The 27,637-nt window shown below is 41.3% G+C and overlaps 1 protein-coding gene across 4 annotated transcripts in view; it reads left to right on the forward strand.

The window, feature by feature from the left end:
• LOC101472406 (plexin-A1) overlaps positions 1–26,514 on the forward strand; it is a 314,386-nt gene extending 287,872 nt beyond the window's left edge. For all 4 annotated transcript variants that reach the window (XM_004570017.4, XM_004570018.4, XM_076877989.1 and 1 more), the window contains exons 24-33: positions 289–355; positions 5,149–5,295; positions 5,809–5,968; positions 7,317–7,420; positions 7,525–7,621; positions 10,031–10,221; positions 13,043–13,212; positions 13,849–14,061; positions 17,246–17,396; positions 20,291–26,514. In XM_004570017.4, coding sequence (XP_004570074.1) covers positions 289–355; positions 5,149–5,295; positions 5,809–5,968; positions 7,317–7,420; positions 7,525–7,621; positions 10,031–10,221; positions 13,043–13,212; positions 13,849–14,061; positions 17,246–17,396; positions 20,291–20,386 — 1,396 coding nt within the window. In that variant the 3' untranslated portion in view covers positions 20,387–26,514. The remainder of the gene's footprint in view (positions 1–288; positions 356–5,148; positions 5,296–5,808; positions 5,969–7,316; positions 7,421–7,524; positions 7,622–10,030; positions 10,222–13,042; positions 13,213–13,848; positions 14,062–17,245; positions 17,397–20,290) is intronic.
• The last annotated feature ends 1,123 nt before the right edge of the window (positions 26,515–27,637 follow it).

Below are 27,637 nucleotides of genomic sequence, written 5' to 3' on the forward strand. Positions count from 1 at the left end.
AAAAATTTCCATGTGATTTTGTCACAATGTAATAATGTAACACGTCAACTTTAATGGACTCTGGTGAAATGAACTTGATTGACATTCATTTACACTGAGTATATTTTTCTTTAACGATTACTTATTTGAATAAATAAACCTTTAATAAAAGAATTGCTTCATGTTTATGAGGGCTGAGAATCTTTTCTTTTATCAGAGATATCAGAGCTCTGTTGGTCTGTTGTTGTTTCCTTTAAGCGTCTCTTTTCAAGCATCATGTTTCTGCCTTCTTTTCTCTGTTTGCATCAGAACCGAGTCTGTCGCTGAGAAGATGCTGACCAACTGGTTCACATTCCTCTTGTATAAGTTCCTAAAGGTAAGGAACGATCACTCGCATTAATAGTCTTAATTTAACGCTCCCGACTTGTATTAATTCTTTATTCCATTTACCTCAGTGTGTTTTTATTTAAAAGCTTTTCTTGTTTGGCCTTCATGTTTTCTTCCCTCAGCAGTGCAGAACACATAAGAGTAAATCAATCATCAAAGCCTCTAAGCAGCACCCTTTTCTTCTCTGTTTTTAATGACTTTTTTTTCTTTAGGTAAGCCCACAGATCTTCTCCCCTCACGTAATTTTACTCGTGTAGCTGACACATCCTCTCCACTGATCTTTTCTGTTGTTCTTTTAGCTCACATCTTCTCTTCCTCTGATCTCCCTTTCATCTGCCTCATTTCTTGTTGTCATTGCTCCGCTGTCAGTCTCCTTTCTGCCTTGAGGTCGTTCGCCTCACCAGGGGGCGGGACGTCGGTCGCGTTGTCCTCACGCGTCGCCCTTTCCCTTTATCTTCTCCCGTCCGTCATCCCCTACTCTCGCTATTGCACAGCCGAGTGAGGCGATTTTCTTTTTTTCTTTAATGCTTCTCTCGTCCTTCTCATTGGGTTTCCCCTTCTCCTTTCCACACTTTAATTACATACGGAAAGACTTGGAGCTGTCCTCATATGCCAGTATAATCCTAATCATATTAAGAGTGCAATGTGATAATTATTGGAGTCACAGCAGAAAAGAAAGTTGAGTAATTTTGGGAAAGAGAGGGTGGACTGTGTAGAAGACTGTGTTAAATTGCGCATTAATCTCATTGTGATTAATCAATAACTGGAATATTACAGGAATAAGTCCTTAAATTCTACCAAAACAAACAACCGTAATTACCTAAACTGCTTTCATTGTCATCATTATTAATATTATTTTTATTTCTATAAAATCTCTAAATCTGGAAACTAATAAATACACAGCATTCAGTGGAATGTAGGAATGTGAGCCTCTTCCTCTCCCTGTACAGCCAGAGCCGTCATCATACCCCTAAAATGTAAATGTCAGGATACAATTAGGCAGCCCTAATGAAGGCAGCGTGCGGAGTAAAGGCAAATTTCATAGACAAGCATGCAGCGGCCAAGCAACGGAGGCAGAAAGCCGAAGCGTAATGCTGTAATGTATGCTCGCTCTGTCTCGTTAGCAGCTGCCCACCTAATTGGCCCAGATGCTAACGAGCTTCTTAAAGCGTGCAGCAATGGAATGACGGAGAGAAGAGGGGAGGGAGAGGTCAGAGATGGGCATCGGAGGTGGCGGAGAGAGGGGAGATGAATGGAGGTTGCGGGTGACAATTAGGAGTTAGGAAAATAGAGAGGTGAAGAGAAAGGAGCAAGGAGTTAAAGAGAAAGGCAGGGCAAAGATGTGAAAAGAGGGCAGAGAAAGGGGAAAGCAATGAAAAATAAGGATGACAGGAAGCAGGAGCAATTTTTTGAAGTGCAAGTGAATAAAATGAGGAGAAAATTGTAAAAGAAAGTTTAAAAAAAAAAAGCTGAGAAAATTGGGAGTAAAGAATACAGATGTTGCTGACTGATAATTTAGTTTCCTAATTTGCCCAAGTTAGACGCAAAAAATCTGACCTATCTTATCAGTCAGAAAACAGTTTAATTTTAGAACAAGCTAATGAACTAAGTTAAGCAATAACCATTATGTGTGTATTTAAGACCGGTTTGATGCTATGAATCACATCCTTCTATAAAAAGTCTTCCAAATATCGCCAAAACGTGGAACCACGCATAAAATCCCACACACTCCATGTCACATCAGTTTGCAAAGCATGGCTAACGTTAGCGACACTAGCACAAGCAGAACATGATGGCCCTTTGCTCACACTGAGTGGTTATATTCTAGCTTGCTTTGTCACAGCCTTCATGCTGAGGTGGATTTTTTTAGATTGAAGTACTGCAGAACCACGCTGGTTTGCACGATTGTCGTCTGTCGTACTTGTTGAAACCTTTTTGTAACACTGAGAGAATGATGCGGGCTTCTGACTTTAAAGGTACAGTGTGGTAAATATGACCACTAGGTGTCAGTAGTTCACAGATTGCCGTCAACTGAATTTCAAGTACCTCCCAGTTCAAGTACACAATCAGTTAGTCGACTGTTTATGTCAGATGTTATTACGTGTCCTCGTTTCTGGAGGAGGCTGTAAAACTTTGTAATAGGACTCTGATACGAATTCTGTCTGATGACAGCGATGCTGATCCGAGTTGTTGAGGATATTCTGAACTTTTCTGTTGATAAGCGCTGCTGTTTTTGCTGCTGTTAGTGGCTGTTAGTGGGATAGATCTAGCATTGGTGGACTTTGACACTCAATCAACATAAGCAACTGTTGTTGTTTTAGCTGGCTAGTTGGCAACTGTTTGGAGAAGGGAGGGTCACATGTTTAATCTGCTGACAGTAAATAATTGTGACAGTACTGGGAATAACTAAGGATGTTTATTCGTATTTCCATGTATTAATGCTCTGACTTCAGTTTAAGAAGCTTGATGTGTGGCATTTTATCCAGATGCAGGTCCCGTTGTCTCTTTCGCTTCTTTGGTGAAAGGGACGCCTCTCAGATGATAAAACATAGGTACAATCCTTCATTTCTTGAGTTTGAAGGTGCAGACGCTGATTAAAACACCTACAGGTTCTCTTCGCCTCCACCTTTGGTGTACTACATATGTGGCCACAAAAAAACACAATTAGGTGGAACGGCGATGGCCATTTTAGCCACTGTATTGAAGACAAACCTCCTATTCCTTTTATTTTTTACATTGGACTTTGCAATGTAATGTGTGAATATATATGAGGGAAATAGATGAAAAAGTAAAGAAGGAAGATGGTGTAAGAATAAAGAACTGAGGATTTTTATTATGGTGGAAAAGAAGGAAAAAAGGACGCAAGGGAGGAATGCACGCGCTAGAAAGAAAAAGCGAGTTGTTAAGTGTGCTTGAAGGTGAGACGGATAAATTAGTACTTTCCCCTGCTCTCAGCTGGACCTCATGCATCTCTAGCAGACGCACACGCGCACACAGTCTGAAGTGTCTCCCTGAGCACTGCGCGGTCGATCATTAAACTCTCGTCAGGATGAGTATTGGCTGTGATGTGTCCTTTCTCTCTCCTCTAAACTGCCGCTACTTCATTCGCAAGTGTTTTTCCTTGGGCCCAAGTGATGACTAATGACACTATTGATTGGCAAGTGTCTTTGATGGAGCGGAGAGTGGGCAACATATTTATAACATCTATGTCTGGTCACATAAGCTCGGCTCCGAGAGAAGGCTGAAAAGATTTACGTAACGCTGCTTTCAGCCTCCCTCTGGAACAAAAAAAAGGAAAGATGTTTACATAACACCACTGTGTCCTTCACATCTTGAGACGTCATTCCGGGTAGGTCTGAAATTTCATCTCGTTCGTTTACAGATCATTGACAGTGTTAGAAATTGCCAGGATTTGTTAAAGAAAGCCAGAAATTCAATCACTAGTAACTAATTTAACTAAAGTTATTTTTTTTTGATGATGATGATGATGTGTGTTTTGCATAATTGAGGAAACTCTAAAAGTTGCTTTTTTGATTTCACGCTGTAAACATTTTGAGGCATTCTTTATTCAGAGGTAGAAAATACGGGAAGAACCGTATGACAACAAAGGAGGGAGAAAAGCAGCTGCCGCACCTAATTTATCGCCTCTGACTGCTCACCACGGCACAGAAAATTGCATCTGAATTTGAACGTCTGGGGAAACCAAATGTAAAATCCTTGGTGCCGTTTTATCGGACGCACACGGACAGATAGGCTATAAAGGGGGGAGTGAGAGGGAAACGTGACTGTGAAGAATTCTTTTTCATGCAGTTTTCCAGCCATGTCAGTCGCCGGTCAGCACGGTCCGTGATGCATTAACTTGGATGTTACTCTGCACACAGTTACAGAAATATTCCATCTCCAGTTTGAGCAAATGAATCCTGTTTTTTTTTTTTTTAAGTTTTCACCGTCAAGCTCTTTAATTATTCATGTATTTTGTCACCCTCTTCTTGAAAGATGAATGGATAAGTCACGATTCCAAAAGTGTTCATTAGGTACACCTTTTCAACTGCTCATTAACACAAATATTTAATCAGCTAGTCACACAGTAGACTAAACTGCTGAAGTTCAAAGAGAGCATCAGAAGGAGGAAGAAAAGTGAGTTTGACGTAGTTGTTGGTGCCACACAACCATCTCAGGTCCAGAATGATCCACCTGATCAGTCCACTCAACCCAAACGTCTGGGATTTGGTGGAATAGAAGATTTCCCACCATGGATGTATTCTGTGTGATGCTGTCATGTCAGCATGGGCCAAAATCTCTGAGGAATGTTGAATGTATGCCACAAAGGATTGAGGCTGTTCTGTAGGCCAAAAAACCCCAACAACCCACTACTGGGAATGTGTATCTAATGAAGTGGCCACTGAGCGTAAATTCTACCCAGTTTTTGTTGTTTTTAATTGCTCTCCAGACACTTGCAAAAACACACACTTACCTCATTTACTCATTTATGTGAGCGCCTTACTACACACAGCATTTTGCATCGCTGTTATTAATTTACACATTTAAGTATTCCCAGTGTCTTCAGAGTAGCAAACGTTCTTAGGAACCAGATTTAAATTGAATCACTGTGTTTATTAAGTTCTGTTAGGGGTTTTGTTTATTTTCATTTTAAATTTTGGGGGGATTTTTGAATTATTGGGCGGTTTTCCCTCTTTAGGACTGTTTCTGACATAAAAGAGAAAAATCGCGCTGTGTTTGATCTCCAGATAACTCGTCTGTTTCTGCCTCGTCTCTCGCCAGGAGTGTGCCGGGGAGCCTCTTTTCATGCTTTACTGTGCCATCAAGCAGCAGATGGAGAAGGGACCCATCGACGCCATCACAGGAGAAGCCCGCTACTCCCTTAGTGAGGACAAGCTCATCAGACAACAGATTGACTACAAAACACTGGTCAGTAAACTCGCTGTGTCTCGAGGCCCGTTTCATCTGCTCGGGACCGAATCATTCGATTTGTTAAGTTTTAGTCACATGAGAGTCTAAACAGTCAGCTGCTGAAATGCGGGTTGTTAAAGCGTGCGGTGCATTTGGAGGGAGTTGGCCGTGGACCGTCCCATTTGCTGCCCAGTGTTAACAAAACAGGTCTAGCTTGGAAACATGCAGGCAAACCTACTCATCAGCGGGGTCTGCTACAGTTGTTTTGGTCCGCTCCCAAGTGCGAATGCCGAGTTATTATGTTCTCAAACTGCCTAAATAGACGAGGGATGTGTCCAGGTTTGAAAATGAGCTGCTGTAAACAAACTGGGTGCGAGAGTGATGCTGGACAACCTGAACAACCGTTTACACCATTCAACTAACCAGTGCTCATTGTTTGCAGCGTTCTTGACATATTCCTGATAAAGCCTAATTTCTTTTGTCTTTTCCATTTTTCTTCCATTTTTATGCTTTTTTTTAAAATGTTTCCAGACGCTGCACTGTGTAAATCCAGAGAATGAGAACGCCCCGGAGGTGACAGTCAAGTGTCTCAACTGCGACACTATCACTCAGGTCAAAGAGAAGCTGCTCGATGCCGTGTACAAAGGCAGCCCCTATTCGCAAAGGCCAAAGGCTTCTGATATGGACCTGGGTAAGACATGCAGGACTGTATGTGCAGGCTTAATGAGATAAAATCAAATAAAAGCAGATTCATTTGTTTTTTTCCAGTCATTTTGTTTAGACGTCTGCAATAAGAATTGCATAAATCCAGTAGTCGGGTGAGATCAGTGCACTGTAGCTCATTGTCCCATTTTAGCTTTAATGAACATACTACATTCAGCGATGCCTTTAAGCCCAGATTGCCATGACGTTAATCTGAAAAACTTTTTTGATGACTTAAAAGCATTAGAAAAGTCTAGAAACCCATATATATGTATGTAATATATGTGTATAATTTAAATATACATTCAATTCAATTTTATTTATACAGCCCCAAATCACAACAACAGTCACCTCAAGGCGCTTTATATTGTAAGGTAGACCCTACAATAATACATACAGAGAAAAACCCCGTATGAGCAAGCACTTTGGCGACTGTGGGAAGGAAAAATTCCCTTTTAACAGGAAGAAACCTCCAGCAACACCATGCTCAGGGCGGGGCAGGGCCATCTGCTGTGAACGGTTGGAGTAAGAGAAGAAAGACAGGATAAAAGACATGCATAGATCAGATTTTAATGGGCAAAAACTGATATCTGTATCAATATGGACTTAGTGATGTGTTAGGAATGAAAGGATGCCACATTGTTTGATGGAAATAAAAGTGATCCAGCAGGCTTGTCCATTTTGCCGAAACTTAAAATGACTAACTCAGTAGTTAGTATGGCCCGCACATTCTTGTATGCATACCTCACAACTAAGAAGTTTAACTTACTTGATGCAGCTCTCTGATTAAAATGTGTTTCTTTAATTATTATTATTATTATTTTTGGTGTGACAGCAGTTTATCCATCCAACAGATTAAAATATCTCGAGCTTTTACCATAAAGAACCCTGCTCTCATTTTAGCCCCTCCCTCAGTGACTCGGGTTGCTGCTAACGTTGCTTGCTTGCTGCACGATACTGCAGAGTAAGCATGCGGCATCATTATCTGGACTTTTAATGTTGCAAATAGCCACTCAATAAGAAAAACCAATAAGCTTAAAGAGAATAAACTGCTCTGTGGAAATGAGGCAAACGACAGTATCAATTCTCTGTTGTTCTCGGGAATGTTAAGTCCAGGGACTTTTCTCACATTGGATACAGGCTTTTGATCAATTGTTAGTTGCTTTAATGTAATTTTGCAGTGTAAAATTTAATAAACCTACTGACTACCTCTTTTACATTGAAGATATAAAAAACACAAATGCAAAATGATGGCAAGTGATACACAGTTTCATGACACACACATGCAATTTGTGTTTGTGCTTTTTGCCATCAACTCGGCTTTCCTCTTTTCAAAGAATGGCGTCAAGGTCGGATAGCCAGAATCATCCTGCAGGATGAAGATGTCACAACTAAGATTGACAACGACTGGAAAAGACTCAACACGCTGGCTCACTATCAGGTACACGAGCACAAAGCAGGACAGACGTCAAGAGCCAGCTACTCAGCAAGAGTAATACACTGAATATTTTGGTGGTGTGTGTGTGTATTGTTTTTGTTGTGCAGGTAACAGATGGTTCAGTGATTGCCCTGGTGCCAAAGCAGAACTCTGCCTACAACATCTCCAACTCCTCCACCTTCACCAAAAGCCTCAGCAGATACGGTACGGCTCCCATTCCCATCGTGCCTCGATCCTGTTTAAATCAGTCTGTCAATGATCCCCATTTCTCTGACCGCTCGCCTCCCCTCAGAGCCTCTAACTCGCTTTCATTCAGTCTTTGTCTTTGTTTGTCATGGCCATGATTGGGGTACTTTTTTTTTTCTTTTTTTTTTTTACCTCCATCTGAGTGAATGGCAATCCTTTTTATCCACTGCCATCAGCGCAGGCCAAGGCTATTCCACGGCTATTTCCAAGCAGTCCATAAATGACAGGCATTAAAGTAGACACCTCGATCCCCAGCTGACAGAGTGAAAAAGAGATGGAGAGAGAGAGCGAGAGGGCACGTAGCAGTCAGATAGACAGAGCCCCAGCAACAGTATGGTATTTTCCACTGGAAAATTAAACCATTTAGAGGATAAATTACTCTGAGGTGAGAAAAAAAACTGAACCCTCATCTGATGCTGAGTGGGTATTAACCCTCACACATGCACAGCTGCTATCATTGCCGCTGATCTGCTGTAGCCCCAAATCAGTGTGGCTGTTCTCCAAAAACGCCTGTGCCAAAAAATGAAATGTTTAGGTTAGAATTTGAATTTTTTATTTTTTTGTGTGTGTTTTATATGGAAATGGAAAATTGACATGCTAGTTTTTCTGCTGAATGCCGACTCTGATGTCAATTGCGCGACCTGAAAATAGTGGAAAAGTCAGATGTGTCCTTTTTCCCTCAAATGTAGCATTCAGAAAAAATAGTGCTGGTCAAAGTGTTTATTTTCAATGACAGCTGTTCTCAAACTGTATTTCTAGCATACCTCATGCCAAAATGAAAAAGCTAAAAAAGATTCATGCCCAACTCCCAACAATTATTTTATTGAGCATCAGCAAACTTCTTCTTATTTAATATGAAGCATTCATTGTATTTATTCATACTTTGTATTTACTTCATATATTTCACCTGGCTGTCATGACAACTTATCCAAGATGTAACCCTTTTACGTCACATCAAAAAAAGTGGTCCCAGTTTGGAGCCTGGTGGGACGCCTATTTTGTATGTTTGAAAGGTTAATATATTATTAACTTAAACACACTATTGTCAGGATTCCACACGTTGTTTAAACTGACTCTTTATCTGAAATTGTATTTTATGCTTTTAAGGCAAATAAATAGCAGTAGAAAACTGCTGCCTGTTTACACACCAGCATTCTGTCTCCTTGGAGTCATATTTCTTGCCACCTGATGAATGCATGTCCAATATTCACCCTCCTTGCAGCTCAGAGTCTTCACCTGCTGATAGAAATATTTGACCTTTAACTTCTAAATCCAGTACTATTCAAAGCTACATGTTGGCAGGTGTAGAAATGTGTTTTTTGCAGGGCATTTTTACAGCATCTGCTAGAGAAAATCAACACAACCACAAAACTTGATAAGCTGATAGATATTACCGAGGGTTTAACAGCACAAGTGGCCCATATTATATGCAAGTAGACGTATGATTAACTGAAATATGGGAGTACCGACTAAAAATTCTTTCTCACTGCAAATATGCCAGTTTCTATTGATTCTACTTGGAACAAAATAAATGGTTTAATCAGTGCATCACACAACACCTACACTGTTTGAGAATGGCATTATTGAGGACCTGTTTCATTTCTGAACCTCTCTTGTAGTGAACTATCTCACACTGCTGCAAGGCTCCAGCTATTTTGCTCCACTGTGAAAAAAAGTTTGGTTAAAAAGTCTCTTTGACTGTGTCCCTTTTGTTTGTTATTATGATCCTGTTGGTGTGCCTCGTGCATGAATGTGTGCATGTAGCGGGGTGTTATTAGAACAGGCAAAATTGTTGGCCACCAATGGTCATGATGAGCTTGGAATCAAAGCCACTCAGCACCCCACTGGCAAAAGCAACAGCAGCGCTCTACACCATCCCACTCAGCCTCATTCACTCTTCTATCCCATGCACTCCCATTACTCTCCATTTCACCCCTCTCTCCTGACCTTTTTGACTCTCCGTCCATTTCGCTCGCCCACTCCCCCTTTTTTTTCCCGTCACCCCCCTCCACCCTCCCCATATATTTACTTCTCCTCTATCATCCACACTCCTTACTGTCCTTTCACCAAGCATGTGGATGGTTACACACATTAGCATCTTTGGTCTCGCCACCTCTTCTCTCCAGTCCAGCTTTCTACCCCAGAAACAAGAGATATTCAGCAGATATTGTGCACCTTACCTCCCTGGCACATTCCCTCCCCCCATCCTACATGAAATAGTCACAGATTTCTTCTTGCTTTATTCCAATCATGACACTCTCACAATGAATAATGAACCAGACACAGATGGTAGAGATTCTGGGTCAGTTAAACCATTTTTGAGTATTTTCAGTAATTCTACAGTAATTCTGTTTTTGTCTCATTTAGAGAGTATGCTGAGGACGGCCAGTAGTCCAGACAGCCTACGTTCTCGAACGCCCATGATCACCCCCGATCTGGAGAGCGGAACCAAACTGTGGCACCTGGTGAAAAACCACGACCACTCAGACCAGAGGGAGGGCGACCGGGGAAGCAAGATGGTCTCTGAGATCTACCTGACCAGGCTGCTGGCTACAAAAGTAAGGGGCAGGGGTGTAAACAGCACTCTCTTTTTTTTTATATATATATTGATTCTAGTCAGAGTGGAAAAACCTCTTAAACAGCACTTGAAACCATCAGGGGGACACTAAAACCTAATAGTAAAACTCTTCTTCAGCATTTTCAGCTCTTTCGTGCAGAGTGATTCACCTCACCTATTTAAAAGGAGAGGAAGCTTCTAATACAGAGTGTCCCCACATCTTTGAGGGGTCTTTATCTTTATCAAATTACATCATCACAGACATTGATGAGAATATTTATGCAACTAGCAATTGGTTTGTCATCACAGGAGATCAGGTCAAAGACCCACTACATTCACAGATTGAAACTTCACAGAACAGACCCACAAGGTAGAAAATTAGAAGGCTTTTTGCAAGCCCACGCAGGAGACAAGGGTTGGCGAGGGGATGAATACTTATATCAGTGTCTGGAGGCACTGAGAACCCAGTATACAGCCACTCTTGTTACACACATAATGAGTAAGAACATATACTCCAAAAGTGTAAATATACTTTGGGTCTGGGGATACAGTAAAGAGTAAAATCTGAGACATTACACAGCCTGTGCAGACAGATGGATTTATTAAGATAGGAGCTTATCTGTTCCAGTAGAGAATAGACAGACAACAAGGGGGGAAAACACAGCTGAAATGCTTTCTGTGTAGACAAAACATAACGCCGGGCTGAACAGATGGTCCCCAGTTCAGTCTTAGAGAAGTTGAGCCGAAGGTAGCCATCCATCATGGTGTTTGGGTGGGCTGAGGTGTGCTGTGAGACAACTCGTTAGGAAGGTACAATAGCTGGGTATCGTCAGACAAGAGTAGGGGGACCAAGCACCCATCCTTGTGGTACGCCAGTGGAAGGAAAGTGACAGGACACAGATAGAAGTGCAGTTTCAGTGGTTGGTTTTGTTTTCCGAGAAGAATTTTGGTAGAAAATTAGTAGGCATGTATGTAGTCCCTCTCTTTAAGTGTTAATAACTCTGTCTGAGTCTTTACATTGGGCGAGATTGCTTCAAAGCCTTTATTGTACATGAAGCAAGTGAAATGTACTGACTAAATGTGTTACCGGTGAAGCTAAACATACTCGTAACCATTCCCTCCATCTTGGAATCTTGCATTACAAAACAGGCCGCCTGTCTTTGCCCCTCTCCTTCATTGTCTTTCAGTTCACCTTCTCCTTTCTAATTGTAGGAGGGGGGAGGGAAATGTAGCAATGGGCAGCAGTTACAAGCAAGCTGGCTTTTCAATTTCCAGTGGTAATAAGAAAAAACAGATTAATAAAAAGGTGGGCTTGTGGTGCAGAGGGTAGGGAGGCAGATACACAAGGTGTCAGGAGAAGAGTAATTTGTTGAGGGATTGAAGATTTGGCGATGTATGATGAAAAAAAACTGAGAGGCAAATGCAATTCAGAAGCTCATCTTGTCCTTGTCTCTCTTATGGCTGCCTTTCCAAACCCGTTTGCCCCGGCGTCTCGTCTATGCAGATCTACCTGCTTTCATTCACAAGCGTTGCAGGAATAATTCCTGCTCCATTTTGCAGCGGCTGACTAAATATGATCCCGACATATATTTCCTCAGTAATAGATTCTGCCAGATGGAGAAGTCGGGGTGACAAATGTGGTGTTAGGGAAATTAATTTAGCTACATTTGAGGTAATTATGTTGAGGCATTGTCATTGGAGGAAAGCGCTATCCAAATCCAAGAGCCGGGGTTCTGGTTTGTGATTCTGCAGCGCTTAGTCAGCAGAGCAAGTAAGTCTCACAGCCAGAGTTATCGCTGTGATTCCCACTGGGGCCATTCATAGTAACAATGTACACGCTCGAGGCCCATTCAGGTGCTGTGGATACAAGTAGCTGGAAATGGTACATTATATTCTGCTTCACAGTGCCATGAAACTGCTTATGTTGATGCTGGCTTCCTGAGCTCTGAGATATTCCTCCTTTCTAATTAATAGTCAGGCTGATTTGAAAGGGAAGCATATGTGGGAATGTTTTTAATCCTAAGAAATTATTGCACACATATGTAGAGAATCAATAAAAGTTAGGAAAAAAAACCCAAAACAAACATTGAGCATAGAGTTACCTGATCCAGCTCTTCATACAGATCTGCTGATGGCTCATATGAAAAGTGTTATTAACCCACTCTGCAAACCACTTCCACCCCAGCTCCTCTATTTCAAGTCATGTTCGCTCTTACTCACTGCTGCACTGCTCTCCTTGCCTTTTGGCTTTCTGTGTATGCGTTTAGAGCGGTGAGGAGGTCCCAGAACAGAGGCACACTTCCATATATAAATTACAGCCACTAAAATAACAGTCCTCTTGTGACTAAAGTGGTTCTGACAGAAATATCAGAAAGGTCAGAGCGATTACCATAATATGGGAACACCACCTGTACTAAAATGTCAGAATGCTTGTTCAACATAAGAGTGCAGCTTATGCTTGTATATAATCATCATTAATATCAAAGACCTCTAAGCCATTTTGACCGGTGTGGTGGGAATCACAGCAACATTTAAATAAGACTTTCAGTGATTGCCTATAGACTAAAAACAACCCGACAGTGTAGTGAAACTGTTGAGAAAAGTTAAAAAAAAAACTAAGTACATCCCATAGAAATTAAAAGTAGCAGCCAGATGTTTGATCAGCAAGTGTGAGCACCTCTATGTTAGCAGAAGTTTAGTCAGTTTGTTGGTCTGTAATAACCTCTCGAAATTATTAAAACAGTTGATATTACAGCTACAATTACTGTTAAAATATTCCTTACATTTCTTTTTTAAAGTACACCCTGATTTCCTTCATTTAGGGTACGTTACAGAAGTTTGTGGACGACCTGTTTGAGACCATCTTCAGCACAGCCCACAGAGGTAGCGCGTTGCCCCTGGCCATCAAGTATATGTTTGACTTTCTGGACGAGCAGGCTGACAAACACTCCATCACAGACTATGATGTACGACATACCTGGAAGAGCAACTGGTGAGTCAGAAATCTGCAGCCGCTGAAAAACTAATTCCCCTTAAATGTAAAGTGTTCTCGAAACCGGATGTAACCCTGTTCGGTTCAATCAAATTTCACCTCCAGCGTAATGAGATCTTCAGGCGCTTTTCACGTTTGGCCCTGGTGACATTTGCGCTGGAGTCTAAATCTCGCTGAAAATGACTGCAATCAAAGTGCATTTCAAAGAGATTTGAATGGATGCCAAAATATAGTAATAATCGCAGCGTCTGCAAAGTAAATATCCTTGTAAACAATGCTGCACTGAATTAAATCGATACATCCAAGTCTGCAAAATGTATAGAAAAATGTAAAAAATGCTGTGTTGGGTGCTTCCTATAATAAGATCTTCAGACTAGATTTGCAGTGTTTGTAATTCACAAATTATTTAATAAAATTTTGCGTTTTCGTAGCAATGAAGAGCATTCGTCTCCAGCCACACAGCTGCTACGATCCCCGAGGACCCCGGCACTGCCTGTGTACACAGTGAACTAATTAGAAAAAAACAGAACTACAAGTGGAATTAAGCTAGTGACGGAAAGCACTTAATCACACGATGTTACATTTTTATTTCGAAATAAACCTTTTTTGGGTTTTATTCTCTTGCTCTCTCTCCAGTCTCCCTCTCCGGTTCTGGGTGAACGTGATCAAGAACCCACAGTTTGTATTCGACATTCATAAGAACAGCATCACAGATGCTTGTCTGTCCGTGGTGGCCCAGACCTTCATGGACTCCTGTTCAACATCGGAGCACAAACTAGGCAAAGACTCGCCTTCAAATAAGCTTCTCTACGCTAAAGACATCCCCAATTACAAGAACTGGGTCGAGAGGTGAGTCAGAGTTTGACCCAAACGCGAAGACTTTGAGAACAGCTACGTTTGATGGGAGGACACCTTTTGTATCCGCAGTTTAAATGTTAAAAGTTCCTCATGAGCTGTGAGAGAAAAATGAGTTGGAGCGTTATAATCAAAGTTAATTACACTATTAAACTATTAAGCTAAAAACAGCTGTAAGACTGTAGCAATGTTACAGGCTGAACTTTATCTGGCATTTAAAGCATAATAGTTGGATTAAATTACTGCAAAGAAACCACTCTGCAGTAATTACAGCTGTCTCGATCACTATATAATACAGTGTACTATAAAGAGTGAGTAAAATTACAGTGAGAGCTGCTCCATATGGATCAGTTCTAAGACAAAAAGAAAGAAGAAGACAAAGGTTTCACTGGATTTTGCTAAGAAGCAGCCATAGCCTCTTAATCTTCTGCCCAACTCCAGGATGTTCAAGTGATCGCACCACCTGCGGTTCCACTTTAGGGGCAAGAGGCGCTCTGTTCATGTTTCTCCTTCAATTCATTCAAATTTTGTGTAATTAAATTTACCTGAATTCAATTCAATTTAGTTTTTTTTATATAGCACCAAATCTCAAGAACAGTTACCTTAAGGTGCCTTATATTAGTATATTATATTAGTTAGGTAAAGTCCCCATAATAATAGAAAGAAAAACAAATTAGATGATTTCCTGTAAGCTCGGACTTGGCAACAGTGGGGAGGCAAAACTCCTTTTTAACAGGAAGGAACCTCAGCAGAACCAGGCTTAGGGAGGGGAAGCTATCTGCTGCTCAGCAGCGTGCATTACACCACCTCTACATACATATATATGTGTGTATATATATATATATGTATATATATATAATGTTGATTTTTAATCCTTTTTAGATTTCCAGGTTTTTCACTGCTAATGGTAAAACAGAAGGGCTGATAACAAACACCATTCTGGTAGAGTACAGCGTTTGATACCTGCCCAAATATAATGCCCACCTAAGTACATTCATAATCTCACTAAGCATTTTTTTTTTTAATCTAAAAAAATGGCACGATCGATAATCAGTTCATTAGTGGGCAATCCTATTTCTTTTCTTTTGAAAGCTGAGCTAGCCCCGGTGCTCTCCTTTATATGTTTCTACAGTGAGTAGCTGTTGCGGCAGTTTCTCAGTATTATTCAGCTCCTTCTTCAGAGAATCTTGTCCCAGGGTGAGACATAATCCATCTCTGCCATCCTGAACTGTGGCTGGATAAACTAGCCTTTGTTCTGCTCTGAAGATCTACTGCAAACTCTAACCTGAACCTGCAGCAGGTCTCGAGCTGGTTCATTCACAGGACCAAGATGGCCGATGCAGCAGATCACATCACTGCCTGCTGTAGACGGCCACAATCCACAATAGTGGAGCTGGAGTTAATCCACTGGATGAGAGACGGTGGAGAGCGAGTGCTTGTCTTCTCAGTAGTTTGTTGTAAAGTCAGGACATGTAAAAGTATTTGCAGTGCAGAAACTGATAACATATAATGTATAATAATACTTAAGAAATCTTTCCTGCACATAAATGCATGTGCACTCTACTGTCACAAACAGAGTCTAAATCTGTGGGAAAACCGCTGTGTATTTCTTTATGTTGAGCAGCTTGAATTGAATATGCTGCAGGAAGTAGTGTAGCTTCCACAGAGCTTTTGGAGGAAGCGTGAGATAAGGATTTATAGGTGAGATTTAACTGGGTGCAGTTGAACCTTGCTTCCATTATGCCTCCAAACCTACACTCTCCTCCCAGCGCTGCCCTGCTGCAGTAAACCTTGAGATAGCCGAGATATGGATCGTGCACACAGATCCAGGTACAGCTCAGTATTGGGATGTTTTCTTAATATATTGTGTTTTTACCTGCCTCACTTTCTACGGACCTTTCACTCTCCCAGTGCAGCCAGCAACACTGAGTCAATAATACTAAGGTTGTTGTTTCACTGAGAGCATCACCATCTCAAAAACGAAATATTAATGAAATATGAATGAGTAAAGGATGAATCAGCTGTTACAAACCCAGCTAGGTTCCCGTCAATATCCATAAGAGTCACAAAGTAGTCACCAAAAAGCTTACAGAGGATAGGATGGATAAAATATAATTGGACTTAGAACTGAAATGTAAGAGCCAAATCAAACTGTTCTGTTTAAAAAAGAAAAGAAAAGAAATGCTAGGCTCGCTGGCTTTCCTTTCGAAAACAAACATTACAGAATAAATAGCACGTCTGTAAGTGAGTATCTTACAAAGGAAGTCAACTAACTGTGCGAGTGTGCTAATCGCTGCTTCCTGGCCCTGCGTCCCAGTGTTTTAATGCCCCTGACAGGACTAAACAAACAGGTTATATAATCAAAAGCTGGCAGGCAAAAAGCCTGCAGAACATTATGCATACGAGGTACTTAAAAGGATCAGTAACAGGTACCCTTTCGTAGCAGTTAGCAAGAATGTACGGAGCAGGCTACTCACTGATCACAGCAGCCCTGAATGACAGTCTGACAGTCGTAACCAGTCAAATATGGCAGCAAGAGGGAGACAGGAGAAACAGTCAGGCGAGGAGGGCAAAATAAAGAGCACATGTATGCACCGATCAGGAGCTGGGGCTTGCAAAGGGAATGCTAAGCAGTTTTGTTACATAAGGGGGAAAGAACGACCCAGGGCCCTAACATCAACCATGACAACGAAGCCATCAATTCCCGAGTTACATAAGCAGGTGGGCATCTGAAAAAACTGAATTTGGCTTTGTTTTCCTATGTTCCCCTCACCCCCACGGCCCCATCAGACGCTTGCCTGTCCCTGAGATTGATTCTAGCAGAGGTTTCTTCCTTTCAAAAGGGAGTTTTTCCTTCCCACTGTTGCGAAGTGCTTGCTCATAGTGGATCGTCTAATTGTTTGGTTATTGTAGCAGAGGCGGCCTTAGGTGACTTTAGGTGCTATATAAATAAAACTGAGTTGAATTGAGCCGTCTCTTATTTTACTAATCTCATTATTTTTCAATTAAATGGCAAAGTAGGTCAATGTGTGCTCTAACAAGGTGCTAACCATCAGCAAAGAAATTGTATTAAGCTGCATTAATCCTTCAATGGGAAGCTTAGGTCGAGGCAGTAAGTCAAGGTGTGAATGGACACGAAGGTGGCATGACACGCAACTCTGCCTGAACTCTTGTCTAGGTATTACTCCGATATCTCCCGCATGCCAGCCATCAGCGATCAGGACATGAGTGCCTACCTAGCGGAGCAGTCCCGGCTGCACCTCAGCCAGTTCAACAGCATGTCAGCGCTGCACGAGATCTACTCCTACATCGTCAAATACAAAGATGAGGTAAGCTCCCACTGCCCAGCACTAAATATAGAAGAAGGGAAGAATGTTGTAATTATTCGTGCTCTGCCTCCCTTTACTTGTTTTGACTAATACCACGAGGTCATTTTAATTCAATAACACTGATAACCAGTCCACATCGGTACAAGCTGGAAGGTATTACCACCATTAAGGATGCACATTAAGGCATGAGCTCAGCACATTATGAACTTAATGGAGCTTAACAGAATTTAGGTGATTTTTTTTAAAGACCTGCTTGCACAGTATCCTTTGCTGCTACCAGCTGATTAAAACTCATGATGTGTTAACGAAATAGTGCCACATTTTAAGGATGCTTATTCATTTTATTGAATAAGCATTCACAGTTAAGAAAACAAATCACGAACAACCAGCAGAGTCTCAAGCAAGACATTAAATGCACTTATTGGGATTTAAACCGCTAAATTCTATATACCCACGTGCCATCATGTTCATAGTGTGTGTCTGATGAGAAGTTCTCCAACACCATCATCACTCATTTTACTCTTTGCTTAAAAAAGTAGCACACGGTATTTAATGAAGAAAAAAGTGAATGTTAAAAGGCTCGTCTCAGGATGTTCATAAGACGTCCCGGGACAGCTACATTTAGATAAAAAAAGCCGTCTTGTCATCATCAGCACAGCCCGCAGATTCAAACCCACAACCTATGAGGATCTAACCGCTGCGCCATCATGCTGCACTGCCATGTAGGAACAGTTAGTTTTGACCTTCCAGGTTCATACAAATACAGATGAGGACAACATTATTACGTTTTTCTCAAAATTTTCCCAAGGAATTTTCAATATAGCATATCTATAAAGACACGATATTGTACACGGGGTATCTGGCCCATTGCTACAGGCCATTCGATTCCTATACAACCGTTGCAAGAGCTTGGTTCGCATTGCTGGCATTAAGTTGGACTCGTTCCCGGTGGGTGATGGGCTCCGCCAGGGCTGCCCTTTGTCACCGATTCTGTTCATAATTTTTATGGACAGGATTTCTAGGCGCAGCCAAGTGGCGGAGGGCTTTCACTTCACACTCAGAATCTCATCTCTGCTTTTCGCGGATGATGTGGTTCTGTTGGCTTCGACTGGTGATGGCCTCCATTTCGCACTGGAACGGTTCACAGCCGAGTGTGAAGCAGCGGGAATGAGGATCAGCACCTCCAAATCTGAGGCCATGGTTCTCAGCCGGAAAAGTGTGGAGTGCCCACTCCGGGTTGGGGATGAGTTCCTGCCCCAAGTGGAGGAGTTCAAGTATCTCGGGGTCTTGTTCGCGTGTGATGGTAGAAGGGAGCCGGAGATCGACAGACGGACTGGTGCTGAGTGTAAAAGCGAAGCTCTCAATTTACCGGTTGATCTACGCCCCTACCCTCATCTATGGCCACGAGCTGTGGGTAGTGACCGAAAGAACGAGATCGCGGATACAAGCGGCGGAAATGAGCTTCCTTCGAAGGGTGGCTGGCCTCTCCCTTAGAGATAGTTCAGCCATCCGGGTGGGGCTCAGAGTAGAGCCGCTGCTCCTCCACATCAAAAGGAGCCAGCTGAGGTGGTTCGGGCATCTGATAAGGATGCCTCCTGCGTGAGGTGTTCTGGGCATGTCCCACCGGGAGGAGGCCCCGGGGCAGACCCAGGACACGCTGGAGAGATTATATCTCTCGGCTCGCCTGGGAACGCCTTGGTGTTCCCCCGGATAAGCTGAAGGAGGTGGCTGGGGAGAGGGAGGTCTGGGCCTCTTTGCTTAGGCTGCTGCTCCCGCGAACTGGCCCTGGATAAAGCGGAAGAAGATGGATGGATGGAAGCTCAGTCTGATCTAAAGACGTCTGTTAAACTTTCACTTTTGAACTAAATGTAATCCAGTTTTAACACTGACGGCTTTTAGAAATCTAATCAAGAGAAAATGCTCAGTTGGTAAACGTGAATGTGAGAGTACTTCAGATTGGGTGGAATTATCAGTTTTGCAGTAGGTTTCACTCTCCAACCCAGTTCAAATATTGAGGGATATCTTTGGCTAAAACTTCAGCCTTCATCCTCTGGTGCTTTTTCATTTTTATTTAATGATACATTTTTATACTACCTCGCATTCGAACGTGCTAAACAGTGAGCATTAAAGGTGCTGCTAGGGTTTCTTCTTCTAGTTTCTAGTATATATATATATGTAAGCCAACAAATGTATGGTTAATTTTTCTGTGCATTTTCTTTATATTTGTGTTATTTGCTTCTCCAAACATGTGAGCTGCTGAAATATGCTTGCATGGAATGTGCTGTTTTAAAAATAGAGCCTTATATCTATACTACACACCTCTCCCTCCTCAACCTTTAGTATGCTTTTAATTGGTGAGAGCTACGCCCCCACTTGTCCTTGTTTCCATTCTTCCATACCAGCAGTATGACGGTAGTTAAGCTGGCTGTTTGCAGCTGGCTGTATTCAAACCAACTGCTCCCCTTCATTATGACCTATTATCCAGATGTAGACAGCTGCACGGCCCCCATCGTCTAACAAATGCGCTCAGACAGACGCGTTAAAAAATAAAGATGAAATGCACACGTCCTCACACTCATACCACATCCTCCTTTCCCCACTCTCATCATGAAAAATAACGCACTCCTGTTGGTCATTCTCAGTAGCCATTAACATCCAATCACAAGACATTCCACTGGCCATAACACCTGCCCTGTCGGCCCTGCTCGTGTTGTCAGCGTGAGTGCAATTGTAGTCGCTAACCACTAAAAGGGAAATTAGCAACAGAGCGCTCCTTTGGCTCATGTAACTGTGAATTCATGGCTAAGGAGCATAACAGCGGCGCCCACGCTGCACTGCCGCATGCTCAAGGTTTTAAAGGCGTCTCTCTAATCTGTTTCCTTCCGTGTGTCCAGATCCTGTCAGCGCTACAGAAGGACGAACAGTCACGCAGACAGCGACTACGCGGCAAGCTGGAACAGGTCATCGACACCATGGCTCTATCTAGCTGAGGATCAGCCAATGGCGCGCCTCAGCTGGCAGGAGAACTGGCTAACCAACACGCCTTTCCCCAACAACTTTGACCCCCTCTCCCCATTCCTCGCCGTTTTAACACCCGACGTTTAAAGTCTGTCGCCATCGCCGTCACAAACAACAATCTACAGCAGCAGAAAGGACTGCGAGAACACAAGCACCCAGTAAGCAGCAGCACACTCGAGAGAGACAGCAGAGTTTGGAACTAAAGTCCCGGCAGCCGGGTTGACTTTTACCCCCTCCCCCATTGCCTTTCTTTTTCTTCTTCTTCTTCTCTGAGCCTGCCATAACAACCAAATCAAGTGCGTCCCCAACCTCAGCCGATTTTGGACCTCAGCTCAGGAGAGCATTTATTTTCATCAAGTCCCTCATCACGTCTACAGTTACACGGGAGCAGCTTTGGCCACAATCAGGAATGGTACATGCACAGTGGTGACCAGAAACTCATCAAGCTGGACCTGAAACAAGCCCAGAGCTAGTATCTTTTCACAGCCAGAGCTGCAGTTCTGACTCTGAGCCTATAAAAAAAAAAAAAATCCAGAATACTTGATTCCTGTGAGGAATTTCTCTTTCTTTACTGTTGCTCCCCTCCACAAGGAGGTCAAAGGTCAGGGACAGCTACAGAGCAGCAGCCACAGAGCAGGTAGAGATTCAGCGTGTTGCTCAAAGACTCTTCGGTAGAGTGGATTCTCGGCAACGCGCCGCTTGCCACTGCAGGGCAACCGGGAGGAAGGACTTTGCAGGGAAACTCTTCCTCCAGTACTGACTTTCCAACACTCCATCGACATGAATTCCACTGTAGTCGAACAAAGGACGCTGTCAGTTTCATAACTCTGTATTTGATTTGTTACTGCATTTGATTCTGCCCGTCCAACTGCCTACTCTCCCCAGTGCTGTGCCACTTCTTGTGTTACTGCTGAATTTGCACAACAAAGCTAAATCAAAAGAGAGAAGAGGATATATGAATATATATATATATATATATATATATATATATAGATAGATAGATATAAATACAAACCTTTCATTTTTAAAACAAATGAAAAACTGGGGAAAAAAACAAACTGTTTTTCATTTCAATGTACAAAAGATCCGTTTGAGACGAAGATTTGATATTTCCAAGATGAAAAATTATGAAAAACACGAGGAAAAAGTCGTCCTGTGCCATGTTTTACTTTGAATGTTGTTTAGTGCGAAGAGACTTCTTTTTTTTCCCCGTTTAGATGAAACGTGCTACGATGAAAATGTTGTCATGCTTAGTGACTGAAAGTTTAAAAATAGGTAAATGGCAAAAATATATATATATAAATATATCATACGCAGACACTTTCTATATTTCGTGAGGTCTCGGGGCGTGCTACATCTTTGGCTCTGAAGATAGCAAAAAGGCAAATGATGTCTGGAAGCCGCCTACGAGCAAACCAACCTGCAGTGCTTTTGTGTTTGTTTTTTAGAGGAACCAAATACAACACAAGGCCCAGTCAGCTGATTTAGATGAGACAAAAGTCACTTGTGTGGAAGCCAGCCTCATGCTGCGTTAGCAGACCGCAGAGGCAACCAAGCAGTCCTTTAAGCTGATCCCTGGCACACTGTGCTTTACAGCTTCCCGATCTTGTTTTCTAGACTTCCCAGCTTGTCTGAAACACATTTTTTTCTATAAGGTGTGCCATCCAAAAATGAAGGCTAGTCTTTGCTGTGCAGAAGATGTTGTCTAATATTTCTTGGTTTTATTATTTGTTTTTGTTGTTTTCTACTCCGAAGTGACGACGGTAAAGCTAAAGGGTCCATTTTTTGAAAATGTGAATGTGGTTTATGAAAAAAGATAATGAAATGTAGCTTGATTTATGTGAGTGGGGTTTTTTGTACAAGTTGAAGGCCTTTCTCTCTCTTTTATTTTGTTCTGTGGTTTTGTAGGGTTAAAAAAAAAAAAGAAGAGAAAAAAAAGTGCAAATGTTCTCCTTGCACCGTGCGCTGCTCTGTGTTAACATTCGGAAACATTCCTCTTCCCTAGGAGTGTACACAGCTACTTATCAAGGCCAGAAGATACAAACCAAGGTGATGTATATATGTTCTTCCATCCTGTAAAAGCGTATCATGAATTTCAGACCACCAGATAAGACATATCAACACCCAGATCACACGGAAGAGCTGAAAAAAAACCTTCTCTACATGTGTTTGCTTTGATAATAAATGGGAAAAAATAGTGTAAAAGAGTAGGGTTAAATGCACCATTTAGGACACTGTAACTTCAAAGAAAACAGTTGCATCAAAATTGCTTATGTTCGCTTCCTCTTCAGCAGTGCTTCCCTCAGTTTTTTTTTTCGAGTGGAGACCTTGTAACCAGATAACAGTAGGGTTCTCAGACCAGTTCAGATGGCTTTGAAGAGCTTTGCGTTGCATCAGGAGCTTCACAAACTAGAATCTCTTTCGTAACTGGAAGTTAATGTAACCATATGCATCCCTGCACAAGACACTTACTACGTATATTATATGTTAGTGACAGATTACCCTGGAAAAGAAACCTGTCTAATATGTAATATAAATACGATACGCAGCCGTTTCAGTGCTCCAGTTGCTAAATGTTTAATCTAAAAATGAACATTTACAGTCGAGGCTCTAATGTATTTTTATGTAATTCAAAGTTACAATGAAATAATTATTTAGTTTGTTCCTAAGCTGTGAAGAACGAAGATTAGCAGCTAGTGGACTAAAAAGTGTGTGAACACCTTAAAACGCACCAGACGGACTACAAACTGATGAATTCCCCAAGTGATAATTCAATGTCACAGCTGTTCTACAGCTTGAACTGAAAGTGTGACTTTCACATTTGGTGCGACTGGTGTTTCAGCTACTTAAGTTTAAAGGATTCAGTCACACATTCGTCTCTTTGGGATTTTATATTTGAGCAGCAGTCCTTCCAGTCTAAGGCTTTGTCACACGGACAAATCCTAAAGAAGTATTGGCAAGAAGTATTGGCAAGAAGTCGAAGTCGGCGCAGTCGTTTCCACGTTATTGTGAGGCAGTCGCTGCATGCGAGCCGGCTGTTAGCGATTAGTTCGTGCTTGTTACATGCTACCTTAAACAATCAATTCACAGAGAAATCAAGGGTGAGCTCTCTCTCTTTTTTTTTTTACTTCGGACCATTAGCACAAGTTGTATGCTAATGTGTAAGTTGTCCAGTCTTTAGCCTTTTGACTTCTTCCTTTGTCCATATTGTCAGGGAGTTAAGGATTTTTCCCACATACCAGACCTGTACCAAGCCAGATGCCACCAAACCAAACACATATTGCTGCTGTCAAGTAAAAGCTGTAAAACAAAGAATAATAGAACAAGACACAGACCCTTTAAAAGCCCAGTGTACATTCGAATCTCTAATCTGAATGCTAGCCTCTCACACCAACACACCATGTTTTTATCTGACAGCACAAATGTGCGTCTGGATTGGATGACAACGTACTGTATGTTCTTAAATACTTGAACCACTGATCTGCACAGGGTAACATAACATACAGAGAGACTGACCAAAGCTTTATGCATCTGCAACCCGAGCACAGCTCTGTGATAAGAGACTTTTCTTTGCCGTTTTCACTTATTCCACAAGAAACTTTTAGTGCTCAGTTTTAGTGATTTAAAAGCAGCCTCCGTCTTTATCCTTGATGAATGAGGCAATGCTACTTCCATGTACAGGCGTTCATTAACACGTTTTGTTCAAATTGAATGAATGAAACAATCTGAGGATGTGGACTCTTACATTGATGTTTGACTGGTGTTCACTTGCTCAGTTGAAGACTTGTAAAAAATGATTTTTGTGATACTGAAAGAAGAAGTCGTTGTTAGTGCCCCTAGGATAATTTTGTAGGGAGAAAAAAAAGGAAAAAAAATAGACATGGTGAGATAAGGCCCATTTGGTTTTTGATGCTTTTGTTTCTTAGTATGTGTGCTTCTTGTTTTATGCTACAGCACTTGTTGAGGTAAAAGATGAAAAGACTCAGGCAAGGCAGAGGAAGTGCTTTGAAGGCCACGGTACCGCTTCATTGTCCATTCCATCACATCTGGGTTGTTTTTTCCCCTCTTTTCATGTAGAAAAACACAGTCAAAAAGGAGGGTGGAGTGGGAAAAGAAAAGAGGTGGTGAAAGAGATTCTCCTGGCGATTGACAGACACATAGGTTTTTGCTGTGCCTTGTCAGCCTCTACCCACATGGAAAATTATATGCTTTTTTCCATGTACATGATTCCTATTTTGTTCAATGTCCATGTCAAAAACTGACAAACAAATACAATATATGTAAATATATATGTCCTTTTAAATGTGAGATTACTAGACTGATACCAGTCATGTGTCATCTAGCCTAGCTTATACTAAAGTAGCCAAGAGCTAACCAGGCATGATAACTCCCTCAAAGATGGCTATGTAAAAAACTGCATCCATTTAATTGGAGACAGTGTGAAAATAATATGCTATCTAAGGGTGTGTGTTATGGGGGGAGTGTATCCTGCAAACAGTGAATGTAATTAAGAAGATTTGACACAAAAATCCCTCTAAAATGATAAATTACATCTCTTTTGTTGATCTATATTATTAGGGTTGCTTTATATTGATTGAGGCTATTGTTTGTCTTCATGCTAATATTAAGACAAGATTAAAGTAAGCTAATTACATGAAATGTCTGTAGGCAGCTTTTAGCCTGAGATTGCTATTTAAAGTCTTTTTCTCAAAGTAATGGACTAAATGTGCTTATTTGCTTTCTTGGTTTTTCTCACTTTAAGGAGAGAATTATTACAACTTTGACATTACTTTTTTGTATGAGAAGTCAGAGCTAGCAGATGGTTAGCTTAGTTTAGCACAGAGCCCTAAAGAGATAAGATAAAACAAACAGGTAGCCTAGCTAGCCAATTAGAATGTAAACAGCTTGATGAAGATTTTGTTCAAATATTATTTCAAATAACAGCACTAAACGTGATTAGTAATTAACAAAGCTTTGCAGACACACCAGAACTTACATATTCATGTTTTATGGCTCTTGTGCATGGATGTAAGATATAGATAACGGCCCCTACAAAATTAGCCATCGTGTGGGCCTATAAAAAAAACCCCAACTTGTGGCTATACCCATAGTCTAACCAGAAGTCAGCTATCTTGAATTTGCTTGTGTACAGATTTGAAGATGAAATATCTTCCAGCTTCATATGAGGGTCTGTCTTAAGTAAAGATGATAAAAAGCAAAGCTTCAGAGTTTTATTGAAAGGTTTTTCCAACTTTTAATGTTCATTAAGTTCATGTTTCATTTTGAATGTAGATTGCATTTCATGAAAAACGTCATCCAATTTGACAAAATATCTACAACAACATGACATATAATTAGTGGATTTTGTTAGCCAAGAATGGGTATCTGTTCATTATTAACACTTAGCCCCCTTAGTCCAGGCATAAAACCCAGTGTAAAGGACCTTGATTTAAAGATGCAAGGATTATAGCGCACTAGACGTTTCCCCTTCTTTATGCTAAAGTTAAGATTGGTATAAAATACATGAGAGTGGTATCAATCTTCTAATCTAACGCTGTTATTTTATTGAGAAAAGAACAGCACCTTTTGTAGAAAAACAAAATCCAGGAACCAATTTCATTTCTTGTACTTTCTAAGCCATTTTATGAAAATATGTCAAATGTATCTATTTGCCCATATGGGATGCACCCTCCATTGGACGAAACATTGCCACACAACATTTAAACTTGCCCTCATCTGCCATTTCTAACCCCCAACCCCAATAGCAGCACTCGTGGGTTTTTCAACCCAGCAGTTCCAGCTTCCTCGCCTGCTGAGTTCACTTTGATTAAAGTACATCTGAGAGACGGAGCAGAGGACATAAAATAACTTCACACACAGATTAAAGAGGAGAGAGGTAGAAAGAAAAAAATACCTTAAACAGTTTTAATACTTTATGAATTCTGATACCTTTTTAAGAGTTTCAGACTTGAAGCTGCTGTGACAGGTTTTGGCTGTTTCACGCCCGTGTAAATATCCTGCTCTTTCCTATTTTGCAGATTTATTACGTGTAAATAGACACGCATCAAGGAGAGATTAAACATGTTTTTTGCTAAATCTGGCTCGTCTGATGTTTTTATTGCTCTTCCATATCCCTACGTACCCTCAAAGTTGCGGATTTGAAAGTCGTAACAAGTTTTTGGTTTATCTCAAGTGCTCGTCGTCACGAGAGAACACAGAAGATCAAAAGCGGCACATGTGAGATCTAAATACAGTATTATTGTACTCTGGTAGAGCAAAAACTGCTGCCTGTGTTTGACTCGTTCCCCCTCTGTTTTACTGCACCGATGTTGAGGAGGACATTGAAAATGATGATGATAAGCCTTTACTTTGCAGACTTTACTGTCAGAAATCTCTTACTGATGTGAGTCATGAATATGCAAAGCTCAGTTTCAAGAGTACAATCATCCATCCATCCATATCTAGTCACTTTCCCATTCATGTGAAAAGACTGAAATTATCCCAGTGAGTGTCAGACCAGTGAATCCTCAAATGACACTGTCAGACACGAGTGCTGTGTTGCAGTAATGACCTGGTGGAAAATGTGCCTTTGAATCTCCCAGTGCCATTGAATTTGTTTATAGTATAAATCTTCTTTGTTTTTGTTTTTTTTTTTTTGAATGGCAAGATTATCATGAATCTGCAAAAGACAATATGTCTAAAACACCTTGTGATCTGAAGCACAGCACATCAATCGTTGAACATGGTGGGGCCAGTGTAATGACGTGGGTTTGTATGGCTGTAACTGGTATTGATAATAGAAGACTGAATTCTGAAGTGCATAGTCAGACTCAAATGGATAAATTAACCCAAATCATACTGTAAGAGCAACTTATACGTTTCTTAAAGCAAATAAATTAAATATTATTAAATGGGCAAGTCACCTAATCTAAACCCAGCAGATCATACTTTTCCATCATTACATACAAAGCTGAATGCAAAAAGACCTGCGAACAATAAATCCTTAGCAGAAAATACCAAGGGAGCAAACACATCATATGGTGATGCTTTGTAGACTTCTAGTATTCATGGTCTGCAAAGTATTTTCATCCAAGTATTCAAAACAATCATATCTGAAACTAAGTTGGTTTGTCCAGTTAATTTTGATCCTTTTAAAAATGGATAAAAATGAACCCCTCGAGTTCTTTTAGGTAGTTTTCATGCTTAGACCTAATTCAGTTCAG

This window comes from Maylandia zebra, linkage group LG20, assembly GCF_041146795.1.
Source record: "Maylandia zebra isolate NMK-2024a linkage group LG20, Mzebra_GT3a, whole genome shotgun sequence".
NCBI classification, from domain to species: Eukaryota; Metazoa; Chordata; class Actinopteri; order Cichliformes; family Cichlidae; genus Maylandia; species Maylandia zebra.